Genomic DNA, 15,195 nt, shown 5'->3' with positions numbered 1-15,195 from the left:
AAACAAGCAAATAGATTAATATTCCAACAGAACCTATCAGTTGCCACAACGTCACCCCAGTTAACTCCAGGGTCTGGGGTAAACCCTTCCGGTAACATGCCTGAAGGTTTCCGGCTCCGCCAACCATGACAACAGTGTGCGGGACCCACTACCAATCTGGGATTCTGATGGCAGAATCAGTGATGAAGTCAGTGCTCGCTTGCATCCCGTTTCTCTGGACCCCGTGCCAGCATGTCAATGACCTTATGCCTCTCCAGAGCCTTTGCTGCATGGCCTGGACGTATTCCCCGGGGCGAATGTCTCACATTTTGCCCCTGTAGGTGTAGTCTGCCGTCCTGAGTGTGGGAGCCATGCAAGGAGCCATGACCCAAGTCATCAGGGAGAATGAGAAGGCAACGGGCCTTGGCCACTGTGTTCACCTGGTATAGCGAGTCCTCCCATCTCAAAAGTAGGTTGAAAGGGTGGCTCTGGGTATATGAGAGCCGCTTCTTTCTAAGGAAGTCCTTGATGGGGCGTAAAGCTCGGCACTTCTGCAGGGCGAGGAGGGTATGGTCATGGTACAAAGCTAGTTGATGACCTTGGAACTGCACCAGTTGCGTCTCCCTGGCCCAGCGGATAATAGTTTATTTTAGCTGGAAGTCACTGACTATATCTGGGGGGGCACCCACCCCCAGAGCCATGGCGGCCTGCTCTGTGGACCTTATCCAGTTGTACATCTGCGCCCCTAGCCGGTTCCAGGATCTGCTTGAACAGGACCCGGACGTAGTCTGAGATGTCAGACCATACACTCCAGTCAGTCCCCCCATATGTGGATATTGTTTCTACAGGAGCGATTCTTGATGTCCTCTGCCTTGGTTTGCAGGAAGGCTGCTTGTTCTTGCAAGCGGAGGACTTCCTGCCACAGATATTTAAGCTCCTCAGTTTCGTTATCCTCCAGGGTTCAAACTCTAGTGCCCAAGTCCGCCAGGTCGCATCTGACCTCCCTGAGTTCCTGCTTCACGGAGTGGAGGTCCTCTCGCAGGGAAGCCATTAATCCCTCCATGAATGTCCTGGTCAATGAGGCCTCATCGTACCCTCCTTTGGATGTAGTGGAGGACCTAGGCTGTTGCCGACCATCGTGTGCCACTAGACCCGTTGAGCGGGCGAGCATTTCCTTCACTGTCTGCTGCGTCTTCCCCAGCGCTGCTGCAATGCCAATGAGTCTCTGGTGGGATTAGTGGGCGATGAAAGGTCGGGAAGCCCATGAAATGAGATCTTCGCAGCCTTCATGGCTCAAACCACAATCATCGATGGAGGCTCCAGTCGGCGAAAGACAAAGTCCCACCTCCAAGTAGACCAGTCGCAACTGTGAACAGCGCAGCCAGGGACACAGTCTTCTGTGGGCAGACCAACTCAGGCTCCCCAGTGTCCCACCGCTGCCTCATCTCCTCAGTCGGATGCCAGCGAGGCCCCCTACAGTCCAATAGTCGCTTCTCCTCCTCACCGCCGCACCCACTCCAAGGCCAACCGGGATGACAAATCCTCCCCCCATATGGGCAGGCCAAGATCCAGCCACTGTTCATAGGCAAGGCGAAAGTCTACGGCTGCTGCCAGCATTGTTTTCTGCAAGTTGACCTCAGCCTGGTAGACTCAAATCAAGGGGTGCCACAAAGCCCTTCCCCTGATCCCAGCAAGAAGTAAAGCAATGTCCGAGGGGAGACTGACTCATCCCCCAAAACGGATGCACATTCTGGTGGATCCTGTCATGTTGGATAACTCTGTTGGGCCCCAGGTCCCGCACCTGGGGCTCTTAATGCCATCTGGCGGGTCTCCCATCACCTTGTGGCAGCCACCATCATGAGTCGCACAGTGACCTGAAGCGCAGAAGCCAGCATCCACGCAAAGTCCAGGGGTGGGAATGTTGATGGAGACCCCCAACCCCCCCAAGGAGGAGGTGTTATCTGTGGAATCCAGTCATGCTGAGCGGCTCCAGTGGGTCTCAGCTCACACCAGGGCCCCTTGATGCCGATCCGACCGTCCCACCATCTTAAGCCTTGCAGCTAACACGCCCGGGGGCAGCGCACACAGTTGCAAAGCAGTCGGCAGGGGAGACTCGTTCTCTACCCCCACCAAGTGGATGCATAGTCTGGGGGCTCTCATCGTTCTGAGTGGCTCTGGTGGGTCCCGGGACTCATGCCAGTCACTCTAAATGCAGCGGGTGGTCAGAGGTACTGTATCGTGCGTCCTACAAGGGTGCCATCTTGCCCCCTCCCCTGGCCCCCCATGTGACCTTGAAAGGTCAGGTTGGAGTCTGTCGATTAAAGCAGGGGGTAATACAGTGAGAGATGCCATTGAAGCTCATGTCAAATCAACATTCCTGGATCTGTTACTCAAGTGTATTGTTGCTGCCAAGTGCAAATTCAGCAATAAGCAACTGAGTTACAATTTTGTGGTGGAGATCTAGATTTAGGTGGACTCAAGGAATGATTTGAGTAAAGTGGGGGCACGGAGCGAGCAGTGCAGAAATGAATAAGCAGGACTCCATTGAAGTACAGCATTTCATGCTCTAGCAAGTTTACTTATTAAAAATGTCTCAAGTATAGGTGACTAGAATGTCGAAAACCGACAAATGGAAGTAAAAAAGGTTGCAGAATAAAGCAAACCATTTCAGCTCTGACTGAGCTGATGGAATCCCCAAACTTTATCAAAGGATAGTTACAACTAAGCTACGAGGTAAAAGTCAAATGAAAAGGCAATCGAAAACCGTGTGCTAGTTTTTATGCATCATGTGGGTGTTGAAGAAGCGCCCTAATGGTTTGATGCAGAGATTGAACACAGGGGCAAATAATGGAGTGCAGTGTATGTGACTGGAAGGGAGGACATCTGAAATATTTACTTTGAAAACGATGAAATCTATCTTCAAGAATTCCAAAAGTAAAACACTCGTCAAGGGTATGCTTTGACTCTTCATAACCTCATGATATCGACAATAGCAGTCTTTTGCAAGTTAGGCATTCAAATGTTGGACAAAGCAGATGGGATTTGCATTGATCCTTCAGACTGTAAACGGTGGCAGAGATCTTGCGTGTATAGGTTACACGGAACCCGCCTTTAGAAGGCAGCAATGCTGTTTTACTGAGCATGGAATTCCTAGTTTGGCACATTCATATAATACCATGGTTGATAAAAGAGATACCCAGATAATTGCAAATGATATTCAGAAATTGTTTCGCATCGGGAATAAAGAGGACTTGTTGTCGGTTTTGCTCCCTGGATCATGAGATGCACTGCGGTGGTGGATGAACGCCCACTTCCTGCAGGTTAGTGCCACAGAATTGGAGATTCTCCTTACCAAATGCTCTATTCTGTCATGGAATCCTGGCCTATGCCTAAGGGTCCTTGTCCTGCACCAACGTTATTAGGAGTCTTGGGTATCTTAACTGACGCAAACATTTCCCTGGCTCTTCAAATATCTGCTGTCTTTAAAGCCTGTACTTATTATCTTCAGGTGCTGAGATGTGCTGCAGTATTTTTAAAGCTGGCACAGAAGATCCTGGTGTTTTGTGCACGCTCACCTTGATGTCTGTATTTCTGTATATCAAAGGCCACCTGACAAATCAATGAGAAGACTGCAGCATATCCAGAATTCCGTTGCTTGTGTCTTATTGGGCCTGGAAAGGTTTGATTGTGTTTCTGACTGTTTGGAAAAAAACCTCTACTGGTTGCCAGTAGATAAAAGTTGTTTATTTAAAAACAGCCTGTCTGATACACCGGACATTTAAAAATAGTTTGTTCCCACTTTGTCTAATTAATATAGCAAGAGATGTAGCAGAGTTAATCTTCGATCAGCATCACATCCCAATTTGTTGTCCCACCCCCCCCCCCCCCCCCCCCCTCCTCCCCCCATAAAAAAAATCTAGATTGGGAAAAATATATTTTTTGTACTTCGGGTAAATAATGAACTTTTTATCTTTGAAACTCGGGCCACTAGCTAACTTTCAAATAGCTTTCTCTTCTAAGTGGTGTTTCTAGCCCTCTTCAGCTTGCCTGTGTGCTTAGGGATTTGTTGTGAATTCCCAACTGCTGGTAAAATACCAGGATTATTACACAGCTCCCAAGGTCAGCAACTTAAAGCCTGATTTAGAGTTTGGTGGTCAGGTTACTCCATCACAAATTTGATGATGTCTTTTCCACCTTATTACACAGTGAATTATATTCTATTCACTTGTAATAAGGTGGGCGGTATTTAGGAACGCTTTCCAACTGCACTTGGAAGACACTTTGTGTGTTTGTTTTAAAAGTAATCAGTGAGAACAAAATACATAAATAAGAAAGTCACATGGGAGGAGGAGCCTAGCGCGCAACCAAGATGGCCGCGTAGGTGCGAAGCTCCCGAGGACCTCCGCGACCTCCTGAATTAATCCTGATTATATCCTTTCTTTGACGAGGGGACTGTGTCTGTGTACCCGAGCTGAGGCGGCACCCGTTTTCCGGTTTCGAATCGGACCCCGGACACTGGTGGGAGCACCGCTCGAAGATTGCGGCCTTCTCCGCGCCGGCCCCCCGGATTGGAGTTGTGGGGCGATCCGGGGACAAAGCGAACAACAGCGGCGGGCAGGGCTGGGCGACTCGCGTACCCCGCGCTTTCACTTTCGCTTTTGCGCCCTCCTTGCCCTCAAGCGAGGTAGGGTTGCGGAGCGGGGTGCGGTGGTGTGGCCTTGTCCCGGTGCCCGGCTGACCCGCCGGCTGTGAGTTGTCCTGCGGTCCAGTGGTCACCCCCCCCCCCCCCGGAACCCGTGAACTGGTTTATCGGCCCTTTTGAGGAGATTGGCACGACTTTGGGAGTGCGACATGTCCACAAAGCAACATGGCGACCGGGCAAAGGTGAAATCGACCCGCCGTGGCCCGGCACTTCAGTCAAACAGTATGGACCGCTACACCCTCCAGAAGGGATCCCCAGAGGCACAGCGTACATCCCCCGCGGGCCCGGCTGAGGCGTCTGCTCAGCCCGCGGATCTGACCCTCCGGGACGTCATGGGCGCCATTGCCGAGATGAAGGCCTCGGTGGACCAGCGCTTTGATACTCTGGCGCAGAAGATAGACTCGGCCCTGGTGGATGTGGGCCTGGTGAGAGCCGACTTGTCTAAAACGAATGACCGGGTCGATTCCCTGGCCCACACCACCTCGAGTCTCACTACAGACGTGGCGGCCCTTCAAAAGGAGGTGCACCGGCTTGGCCAGGCGAGCGCCCTGATGGACCGTCGATTGGAGGACGCCGAGGGTCGGGCCCGGAGGAACAACGTTCGCATTGTCGGGGTGCCGGAGGGACGGGAGGAGGAGGCGGCAGATTTGTTTGTGGAAGACCTGATCCTCACCCGTCTCCAGCCCCGGGGGCTGAGTAAACTTTTTGCGGTGGAACGTGCTCACAGGGTCCCCGGACGAAGACCTAAGGCCGGAGCCCCGCCGCGGCCTCTCATTGCCCGGATTTTTAACTTTCGGGACAGAGACGCTATCCTGCAGACTTCCAGGCTACAGGGACCGGTCAAGCTCGATAATATGGACGTGAATTTCTACCCTGACTTTACTCCGACAGTCCAAAAGCAGAGACTGAGTTTTCTCGGAGTTAAACGTCGCCTACGGGACCTGAACCTTAAGTACTCAATGCTTTTTCCAGCTAAGCTGAGGGTGGAGGTGGATGGTCGCACGCACTTTTTTGACCGTCCCGAGGCGGCTGGGGACTGGTTGGATACTCTGCCTGGGGATCGGGGCCGGGGGGGTGGGGGGGGTGCGGTTGGCGGGTAGGGCTCGCCGGATCAGAACTGAGGGGTGAATAGTAGGCCTTGCTCTGGACACCATTCCTGTTACCATTCACTGACCGTGTATGTTCCCCTCCTATGGAGGTCGTGCGGGGTCCATTGGGGGCTTTCCCTCCTCCTCTGGGGGACTAGTTAGTTTTTCATCTATGGGGCGACAGGCACACTGCACTTTGGGGGGGCTGTCTGGGCTCATGCAGGGGTGCAGGGAGGGGGGAGTTCTGTTGGGATGGGTGGGCGGGGGTGGAGTGTTGTTTGTTTGCACCGCAAGGCGAACCCTTTACTGTATTGTTGTTTTTGAGATGCTCTTTGGGGGACGACTGATGGCTTCCATGTATGATGGGGGGTAGGGATTTGACTGTGTTATCATGGAACGTTAACGGACTGGGGGATAGGATTAAGCGTGGTGTGGTCCTGCAGTATCTGAAACGGATTTCACCAGATGTGGTCTTCCTGCAGGAGACACACCTTATAGGTAATTCCTTTCATGCCATGAATCGGCGAGGCTATCGCTTGGCGGCCCATTCGGGCTTCACCTCGGGCTCGCGGGGGGTGGGCATCATGATTAAGAACTCGCTCCCATTGGAGATTGATGAGGTGCGCCATGATGAGAGGGGACGTTACACTGTCTTGGTGGGTAGAATGGAGGGCAAAGTGGTCGTTTTTGTATCAGTGTACGTTCCGCCGGGGTTGCAATCTACCACGTTTGCGGACCTGGAGGCGCCTCCTCCTTGACCTCCCGGGTGGGCTTCTGGTAGTTGGGGGAGACTTCAATGCGGTGGCTTCTGGGTCTATGGATCGTCATCCCCCCAGGGACCTCCCCCGGGCACAGGCGTGGCTGTCCGGCCTTTTAGATACACTAGGATTGGTGGATTGCTGGCGACTAAAGCATCCCGCGCAGCTGCAATACACCTTCCACTCGGGTGCCCATGGTAGCCTCTCGCGGCTTGATTATGTCCTTGTCCCTGCGGCCTATGCTGGGAGAGTGGGAGAGGTGCGCCATTTGGCGCGGGGTATTTCAGATCACTCCCCATTACTGTTGCACTTTGATGTCTTCCCGAGGGGGGAGGGCAGGGTAGCCCCAATCAATGCCTGGTACCTGCGCGACCCCACTATTCGAGCAGAATTGATCAAATCCTTGCAGCGGTACTTTGAGGAGAATGTGGGGTCTGTCCCTTCGGCTATCTCCCTTTGGGAGGCTTTTAAGATAGTTCTCAGGGGGGAGGCCCTCTCCCTTATCTCCCATGCCCGGAGGCGCGAGCGGGAGGAGGTAACCCGGGTGGAGGCCGAAATTACTGAACTAGAGGGTGACCTGGGGAGCGGGGTGACGGATGCCACATTGCATGTTCTACACCTCAAGCAGGCGGCCTATAGGGCCCTCGTCACGGAGGCGGCCAGGGGCCTCAGTAGGGAGCAACAGGGGCGACTGTATGATGTGGGTGATAAGGCTGGTAAATTGATTGCGTGGTTGGACAAAAAGGAGAGAGCGAGTCGTGTGGTTCCGTTGATCGAGAGGATGGATGGTGTGTGTGTCACCGAGCCGGACGCCATTGTCTCCTGCTTCGCGGATTATTTCCGCGAGGTGTATTCCCCGGTTTCTCCCTGCTCGGAGGAGGATTCCCATGCCCTGCTTCGGGACATCGCGCTGCCCTCCCTTTCGGTGGAGGACAGGGATTCGCTGGACGCTCCTCCCACCTCGGACGAAATTGCCCTTGCTATCCGCTCGGTCGCATCTGGCAAGGCCATGGGCCCCAATGGCATCCCTATCGAGCTGTATAAGCTGCGACCGGATGTACTGGCGCCCCACCTGCGCGCGATGTTCCTGGCGGCCCGCTCGCGGGGTTCCCTTCCGCCGGACCAGCGTCTGGCCACGATCGTGGTGATCCACAAGGAGGGGAGACCCCGTGAGCGGGTCACATCCTATAGGCCCATCTCGCTCTTGAACGCGGAGCCCAAAATCCTCGCCAAGGTGCTGGCCAACCGGCTGGTCGGCGTGGTGGGCGATTTGGTCCACCAAGACCAGTCCGGCTTCATACCCCATCGTAACACGGCCCTTAATCTGCTACGCTTGCACGGGGTGCTCGCGCGTGTCCCGTTCGTGCGGGAGCCGGCCATCTTGGCGTCCTTGGACGCCACCATGGCGTTTGATACGCTCGAGTGGCCATACATTTGGGCGATGCTGGCGAAGTTTGGCTTCGGACCGGGCTTCATCGGCTGGGTCAAGTTGTTGTATTCCGGCCCATTGGCGCAGGTGGTGGTGAATGGACGAGTCTCGGCTCCATTCGCACTGGGACGGGGCACGCGACAGGGTTGCCCCCTGTCGCCTCTCCTGTTTGCACTGGCCCTGGAGCCCCTGGCGGAGTGGCTGCGGTGGCACCCTTCCATCCGTGGTCTCCGCTGGACCCCCGAGCATGAGGACCGTGTGTCTCTCTACGCTGATGATATCCTTCTATATCTCGCCTCCCCGCGTAAATCACTGATCGTCCTAGTTGATGTTTTGCGCTCATTCGGTCGCAACTCAGGCCTCGTCATCAACTGGGGGAAATCCTGTGTATATGTGCTTGCCGGGGAGGCTCCGGTCCTACCACGGGACTGTCCGATCCAGATTGCCTCCCAGGGGTTTCGGTACCTGGGTATATATATTACTCTGGACCCGGAGGCCCGCTACGAGCGGAATTTGCTACCCCCCCCTCCAGCGCTTGAGGGAGGACGTGGTGCGTTGGCGGCGTCTGCCGCTTTCGCCGCTCGGCCGAGCGGCCTTGTTTAAGATGATGTCGTTGCCGCGCTTTCTGTACGCTCTCCAGAACACTATGGACTTGGTCCCGGCGCGCTACTTCCGAGAGGTGGAGAGTTTGCAGCGTCGCCTGTTCTGGGATGGGAGGCCACGTATTGCCTTGGCTAAATTGACGCTTCCGTGGTACGATGGGGGGGTCGCCCTCCCGGATATTAAACGGTATTACTGGGCCTCCCAGCTAGCTGCGATTAATCATGGCCTTTACGGGCCCGCCCTGAACCCGGCATTTGAAATGGACAAGATGCTCCTGCCCGGTGGCGACTACAATCGAGCGCTCTATTCTGGCGCGCCGGACCCTCGCCTGACGGGACCGACGCGTGTCATGGTGCGTGTATGGCACGCGGCTAACGCAGCTATGGGGTGGAAGGACCGTTTGACCCGGGCGTCACCGCTCTATGCGTCTGCGAGGTTGGGCTCCCTGTGGACCTCGAAGGGCTTCGAGAAGTGGGACACGATCGGTATCAGCACCGTGGGAGATCTCTGGACGAGGGGGGGATTCAAAACTTTCGAGACGCTGCAGACGGAGTTTCAGTTGCAAGGCAGTGAGTACTTTCGGTACTTACGAGTCCGCCACGCGCTGGGCTCCGTCTTCCCGGATGTCGCGTCCATTCCGGAGTCTTCCCCCCTAGAGGACAGAGTGCTGGATGGCCATGTCCCAGACAGCACGATCTCCCTTATATATAAAAAACTGATCAACGACCGATCGGGCCTGCTGACTGGCCTCCGCGAGGCCTGGGTTGCCGATGGGCTGGAATTGGATGACGAGGACTGGATTTCCGCGGTGGCCTCTCTGAAGGAGGTGGCCATCCCGGCTCGCCTTCGCTTCGTCCAGCTTAAGATCCTCCACCGGGTTTACGTGACGGGGCCAAGGCTTTTACGTATGGGCTTTGCTGAGGATGGACTGTGTAAGCGTGGCTGTGGTGCTTTGGCAACTTTCTTGCATATTCTGTGGGAATGCCCAAAGGTGGAGCGATTCTGGCGTGGTGTGCACGAGGTCCTGCGAGTGGTTACGCGTGTCGCGCTGTTGCCTGAAGCGAGGAGATGCTTGCTGAATGTGTGGGAGCCAACCGACTACTCGGTTCCGCAGACGCGGTGGGTGACTCTGGGATACATGATAGCTAAGCGTGACATTGCTCAATTGTGGGGATCCCAGAGGCCCCCGGCGGTGTCGGCCTGGAAAGAACACATGGATTGGTGTATGTTTCGTGAAAAGGTGGTGTATGTTGCGAGGGGTAAGCCTGGGGCGTGGGTGAAAATCTGTGGCCCCTGGAACGCCTATCGCGGGGATATCTGCGAGCCGCCACTGCTGCCGGCTGCCTCACCAGCTCCGTCCCCCTAGCCGACCCCCTCCCCCAGCCATGGGCACGTGGTTCCCCAGTCCCTGATCTGTTCTCATTCCCCTCTTCAGAGTTTGGCGATTGGTTGGGGTCCCCTACTTAAGGAGCGCGTGCTGTCACTTGGGATTGCGGGTTGCCTTGCGGGTGTGGTGTTTTTGTGTTGTTGTGTTTCGACAAAAGGAAACCGTATTGTGGGTTTTGAGTTATGTGGCCTGCACTGCTGACATCTCCTGATTTACCCTTTTTGCACCACCAAGAGATTTTTCTGTATGTATGTCATATGCTTCTGCCACTCTAGCGGCCGGCCAGATGGTTGTAGGCCCATACCTGTAACTATTTGAGATTGCAATAAACGGTTTCAAAAAAAAAAAAAAGAAAGTCACATGGTTGGTTTGGTTTGGTGGTCCAGTTACTCCATCACACGTGATAATATCTTGCCCGCCTTATTACAAAGTGAATTATATTATATTCACTTGTAATAAGCGGGCTGGTATTTAGGAACACTGTCCAACTGCACTTGGAAGCACCTTTGTGTGTCTGTTTTAAAAGTAACCAGTGAGAACAAAGTACATAAAAAAGCAATTCATATGGCTGGTTTTCTGAGCAAGCATTTCTAGGGTGTTTAACGTTATGCATCCATTGGTTTGCTGGATGACGTCACAGCTGGAAGAGGTCTGGCTTTGAAAAACACAACGGTGTTTACATTGCAGATTTTTGGTGGTAGACTGTTCCAGAGTTGTGGGCTGTGGTTTTAACACATCGATCACTTCTTTTGAGTGGCAGGTACATTGTTCCGAGCAGAGTTGCTCAGTGGTGTTTAAGGTTTAGTATTGCGTTGGGTGTATTTGAGTTCAGAGTCTTATAGTCCTTTTGATTTTGAAAGAGATTTTTACTTGTGGAGTCTTTGCTGGGTTGCTACAGATTAGTTAGAAAGTTCTGAATAGGGAACATGGCCAAATCTCATTGTAGATGATGCGGAATTGTACATCTCTTCCTTGCTCCTCCCCCATATATTAAACCTAAGTCGTAAACTGCCTCCCTACAGAAAATGCCAGGTGTGGAACTAGTAATCTCTGTACTACCCCAGGCCAATTTGTTCCGTATTCTGAACAATGAAGCCAATTGTTTTCAAAGTATTTATTTGCACACTAGCCAAATTATATTTCTCATTTTAATTATGGGGTCTTTCAAACCTGTGGTTGATCTTTTTTTCACAACCATACCTTCCCTTTGGTCCAGTCCTCGCATACATATCTTGTTGTATGACCCAATAAGTTAGTGAAAACGTGACATTCTAGTTTTTAGTTTACAAACTGCTAAACAATTTGTATTATGCACACAGGCTTCTGCTAAAGATGTTGTGCCACTTTAAGTTACTGAGTTGCAGAACATTTAGCCTTTGTATGTAAATCTCTCCACCCATTTCTGTTTTTCCTAGCTTCCTCCATCTTACGAGCAGGTGATCAAAGAAATCAACAGAGTACAGGTTACTACATCTACCAGTGATGTTGTTCCCAAACTTACCACTACATCTGCAACACAGACCGACTTTCCAGAGGACTCAGATGACTGCATTCCAGACAGCAGTGTGAGTCAGCTTGTTCCTTGTGAAGCACAACCTGTTCCAAGTAAGTAGTTTCCCTTCTTAAGTTTACAAAGGCCTAGTACAGCTTTTCATTGTTTCGTAGAATAGCACGCATGTTGATCTTCCTCTACAGTGCACATCTGAGCAAGGTTCAATGCCATGATCTTCTCCTACTGGCATGTCTCTTTTATGGCTAATACAAATAGTCTTGTGTCCTTTCCACCCAAACAAAATTAGATACAATGCCCTCAAAGTAAGGGAAATTTCTGCATTCTTCAAAGTTTGACCATGAGCTTCAGTGCATTGGACTGGAAAGTGTTCTTGATCCCTGAGGAAGGCTCCAGTGACCCTCAGGTACCTTCTAACTTCTAATATAGGTGCTTGTTACCCTTAAAGTTGGGCAGTGGTAGCTGCTCCCTAAAATAGATTAGATAAAGCTATTTAAATGCTGCTCGAGAGCACCCAGTGCTCCTGCAGTCAGCATACATAATTAATGGCAGAATAGCTGCATCAGGAACAGTTCATATGCATGTCTCCAAGGATCAGCTTTGTCCCTTTATTCTTCTTAATGAATTGCATGTGAAAACTGTGTGTCTCTTTGGGGTTTTTGGTCTCTATGCCATCTAGTAAATATGATACCATACTCTTGTTATGAGAGCATACATGCCAAATGATTTTTGAAGCCAAGAATGGCCGTCATTTAGATTTTCCCCGCTTAAAATTGCCCCCACTCTGGTGCAAGCCAATGGAGAAAATAAATCCCCTTAATTATTATATATAAATATTTTGTTCGGGGCATATGAGCTGCAGAATTCATACTTTTGCATAGATCGCCATCTGGTGTTAGCCAGTTTCCCCAATGTTGGCATGTATGTGAGAGTTAAGGTCCTAAAGAACCCTATTGGGGTAACTAATTGTCCCATAGTCTAATGGTCGATGTCCAGAAACAGGCACGGTCTTAATGATTCACGGTTAATAATGGGTATATGCAGACATTTTAGTACTCTACAAGTAAACATATATCTGCAGCCATCCCCAAACCTGTGAGTAGGCCGATGAGGTAAAGATGAAACACGAATTATTGAATTAAGCGATTGCTTCATGAAGTTAAGTACTCTTAAATAGCAAAATAAAAAAGAGGATGAAAGTAAAGAGTAGACGGAAGATATGGGGAAAATAAGTCAAAATGGAGGGAAAAAAGAAAAGAGGAAAAAATGTGAAAAATAAAAATGAATAAAGGAGTGAAGGAGAGGAAAGAGATGTGGTAGGAAGAAACTACTGAAAGAAGGAGGAAGGTAAGCAGTGGAAGAAAATGTGCTGTAGTAATCAAAGATAGGAAGGAATGAGAGGAAATGATGGGAGAAAAAACATGGAAACATAAGAAAAAAGGAGAGTAGGAAAGGCCAAAATTATAAAGAAAGACAGAAAAGCAAAGGAGAAATAAAGAGCGAGAACACTAAAAGAAAATTAACAAAGTAGTGAAGGGGAGAGGAAAGAATGATCAAAGAGGAGAAAAGGAACCAGTGTGAGATAGGGACAAGAAAAGATGGGGAGGGGAAAAAAGAAATGAAGAAAGAAAAGATCTGGAGGGATAGAGTAAGAAAGAGTAAAATACGACAGGAGAGGAGAAAGAAAAAATTCAAGCATAAAGAAGAAAAAAAGTATGTGTAGAAGGGACAAAAGCAAAGAGAAAAACAGCAAAAATGACAAAGAAAGAAAGAAACCAAAAAATATGTAAGCATAGTGCAATTGAATGTTTACTTTAAAGAAATGAAGTTCTTGATGAGACTTATCATCATTGATGGATATTAATTTCAGGGTGAAGGTTTTCAAACTGTGTGATCCAATCCGAGTCATTTGTTTATTGTTTATTTAAGGCCTCTCGGCCAGCCGCGGCAGGGCATTGTTTCTTTTAAAAGAGGATGGGCTGCATGTTGCTCCCACACACTCACTTTTCCCTGCTCACAGCTGCACATTCTCAAACTAGACTTAGTGACACTGAACTACTCCAAGACAATCTGCGAGCTACTGGTAGCCCACAATCTACCTGTAGGCGACTCCTATATATAGCAGTTCTGAATGTTCTAAAGGTCCTAATCTGTGGTTATTGAGTCTAGGTATATAAAAACACAATAACCTGTAATGATAAAAATGAGATATTAAAACAAGGTGCTACGTCTGAGAATGCCATTAAAGAATGTATGACTGAAGCTTCACTCTCGTCACGATATTACTGAATGCTTACACTTGTATAGTGCCGCTTGGAAAATTGGACTTGCTCAATCTCTATCTGCCTGGCGTAGTAGATCGGGGGTAACGGATCCTTCATTGAGGGAGGAGTGTTTCTCAACCGGGAAACTCTGTTTGGGACTGCGAGGTCCAGCGGGCCTTGCGCACGGATTATTCGCTGCAGCTGAGGGCCTCTTCCCGACCCCTCCCCCGCACGGATTAAGACGCTTCGCGGGTGCCGCTCGTAGGCTTGGAAAATTGGACTTGCTCAATCTCTATCTGCCTGGCGTAGTAGATCGGGGGTAACGGATCCTTCATTGAGGGAGGAGTGTTTCTCAACCGGGAAACTCTGTTCGGGACTGCGAGGTCCAGCGGGCCTTGCGCACAGATTATTCGCTGCAGCTGGGGGCCTCTTCCCGATCCCCTCCCCCTGACTATTTTAGGCACGCCCAGTAACGCGAGAGCGGGACGCGAGCGGGACGTAGACCGGGGCGAAGCCCGGGCAAAGGGCGGGCCCGTTTAAGCACGTTCAAGCACGGGCAAGACCGGACCGGGCCCCCACCTTGGCCTTTGCTTACCGGAGAGGAAAGAGGCAATGTCATCAAGGGAGATGAGAAGTAAAGCCACGCCATTAATCCCCATGGTTGCAGGTACTTTGGACAGCTTTCTTATTAGGGCTAACTCTGTGGTGAATAATGAACTAAATATCTTGGAAAGACGGCTTTCGGATGGGATTGCAAGCACCAGAAGATCCTCCTTGGGTCTAATTGCAACTGTTAGAACCCCTGAGAATCTGGATGATTCTCATACTGCTCTTATGGACAGCATTGACCAAACGATTGAATCTGTCTTGCAAGAGCTTAGGACTAGTACATCTTCACGCCGAGAGTCACTCCAGCCTATTCCTGAGTGTGTATCTGCTTCTACTTCCGAAGCAGTTTTGACTGTTGATGGGGGGAGTGATTTAAAGATATCGTGCGTACGAGGGTCCCGGGAGGGCGCTGTCCCAAAAAGGAAAGGAGAGAGGAAGTTTAAGGGAGGAAAAAGGGTTAAACTAGATCGCCCCCTTAATAATCCAGCGACCTACGTCGCTTTTAGTGGATAGTCCGCCAATTGTAAGTTCCAACGCAACTCCCATCTCACTCGACCCCGTTCAAACACTGCCGCTATTACAGCCTCCCTCTCTTACTTTTGAAAAGGGGTTAGGAGGGGGGGGAGACTACCTAACTAATGCCCTTACTAATGTTCTGAAGGAATTTCTCGTTCCCCTGATGGCCAGATTCGATACTGTTGATGTTAGGTTAAAAGAAATAGAAATGGTCACCGGGGTCATTGAGAATTGCCTGAGGTTTAAGGGCAGCTCCCAAAGTGTGGCTCCAATAAATATGGTTGATCCCTCTCTGCTTAATTCTGCTGGTTTGATAAATTCCGCCACAGCAATTCAATCTATCCCAGCAG

The 15,195-nt window shown here is 50.9% G+C and overlaps 1 protein-coding gene across 1 annotated transcript in view; it reads left to right on the top strand.

The window, feature by feature from the left end:
- SH3D19 (SH3 domain containing 19) overlaps positions 1-15,195 on the top strand; it is a 524,308-nt gene that overhangs the window by 303,754 nt on the left and 205,359 nt on the right. Inside the window, exon 6 of the mRNA XM_085641658.1 lies at positions 11,362-11,551. Within this exon, the coding sequence (XP_085497784.1) occupies positions 11,362-11,551 (190 nt within the window). The remainder of the gene's footprint in view (positions 1-11,361; positions 11,552-15,195) is intronic.

This window comes from Triturus cristatus, chromosome 2_2 (genome assembly GCF_964204655.1).
Source record: "Triturus cristatus chromosome 2_2, aTriCri1.1, whole genome shotgun sequence".
In the NCBI taxonomy this organism is placed as follows: domain Eukaryota; kingdom Metazoa; phylum Chordata; class Amphibia; order Caudata; family Salamandridae; genus Triturus; species Triturus cristatus.
The sequence above is the reverse complement of the archived record's forward strand: the minus strand, read 5'-3'. Positions and strand labels throughout refer to the sequence as shown.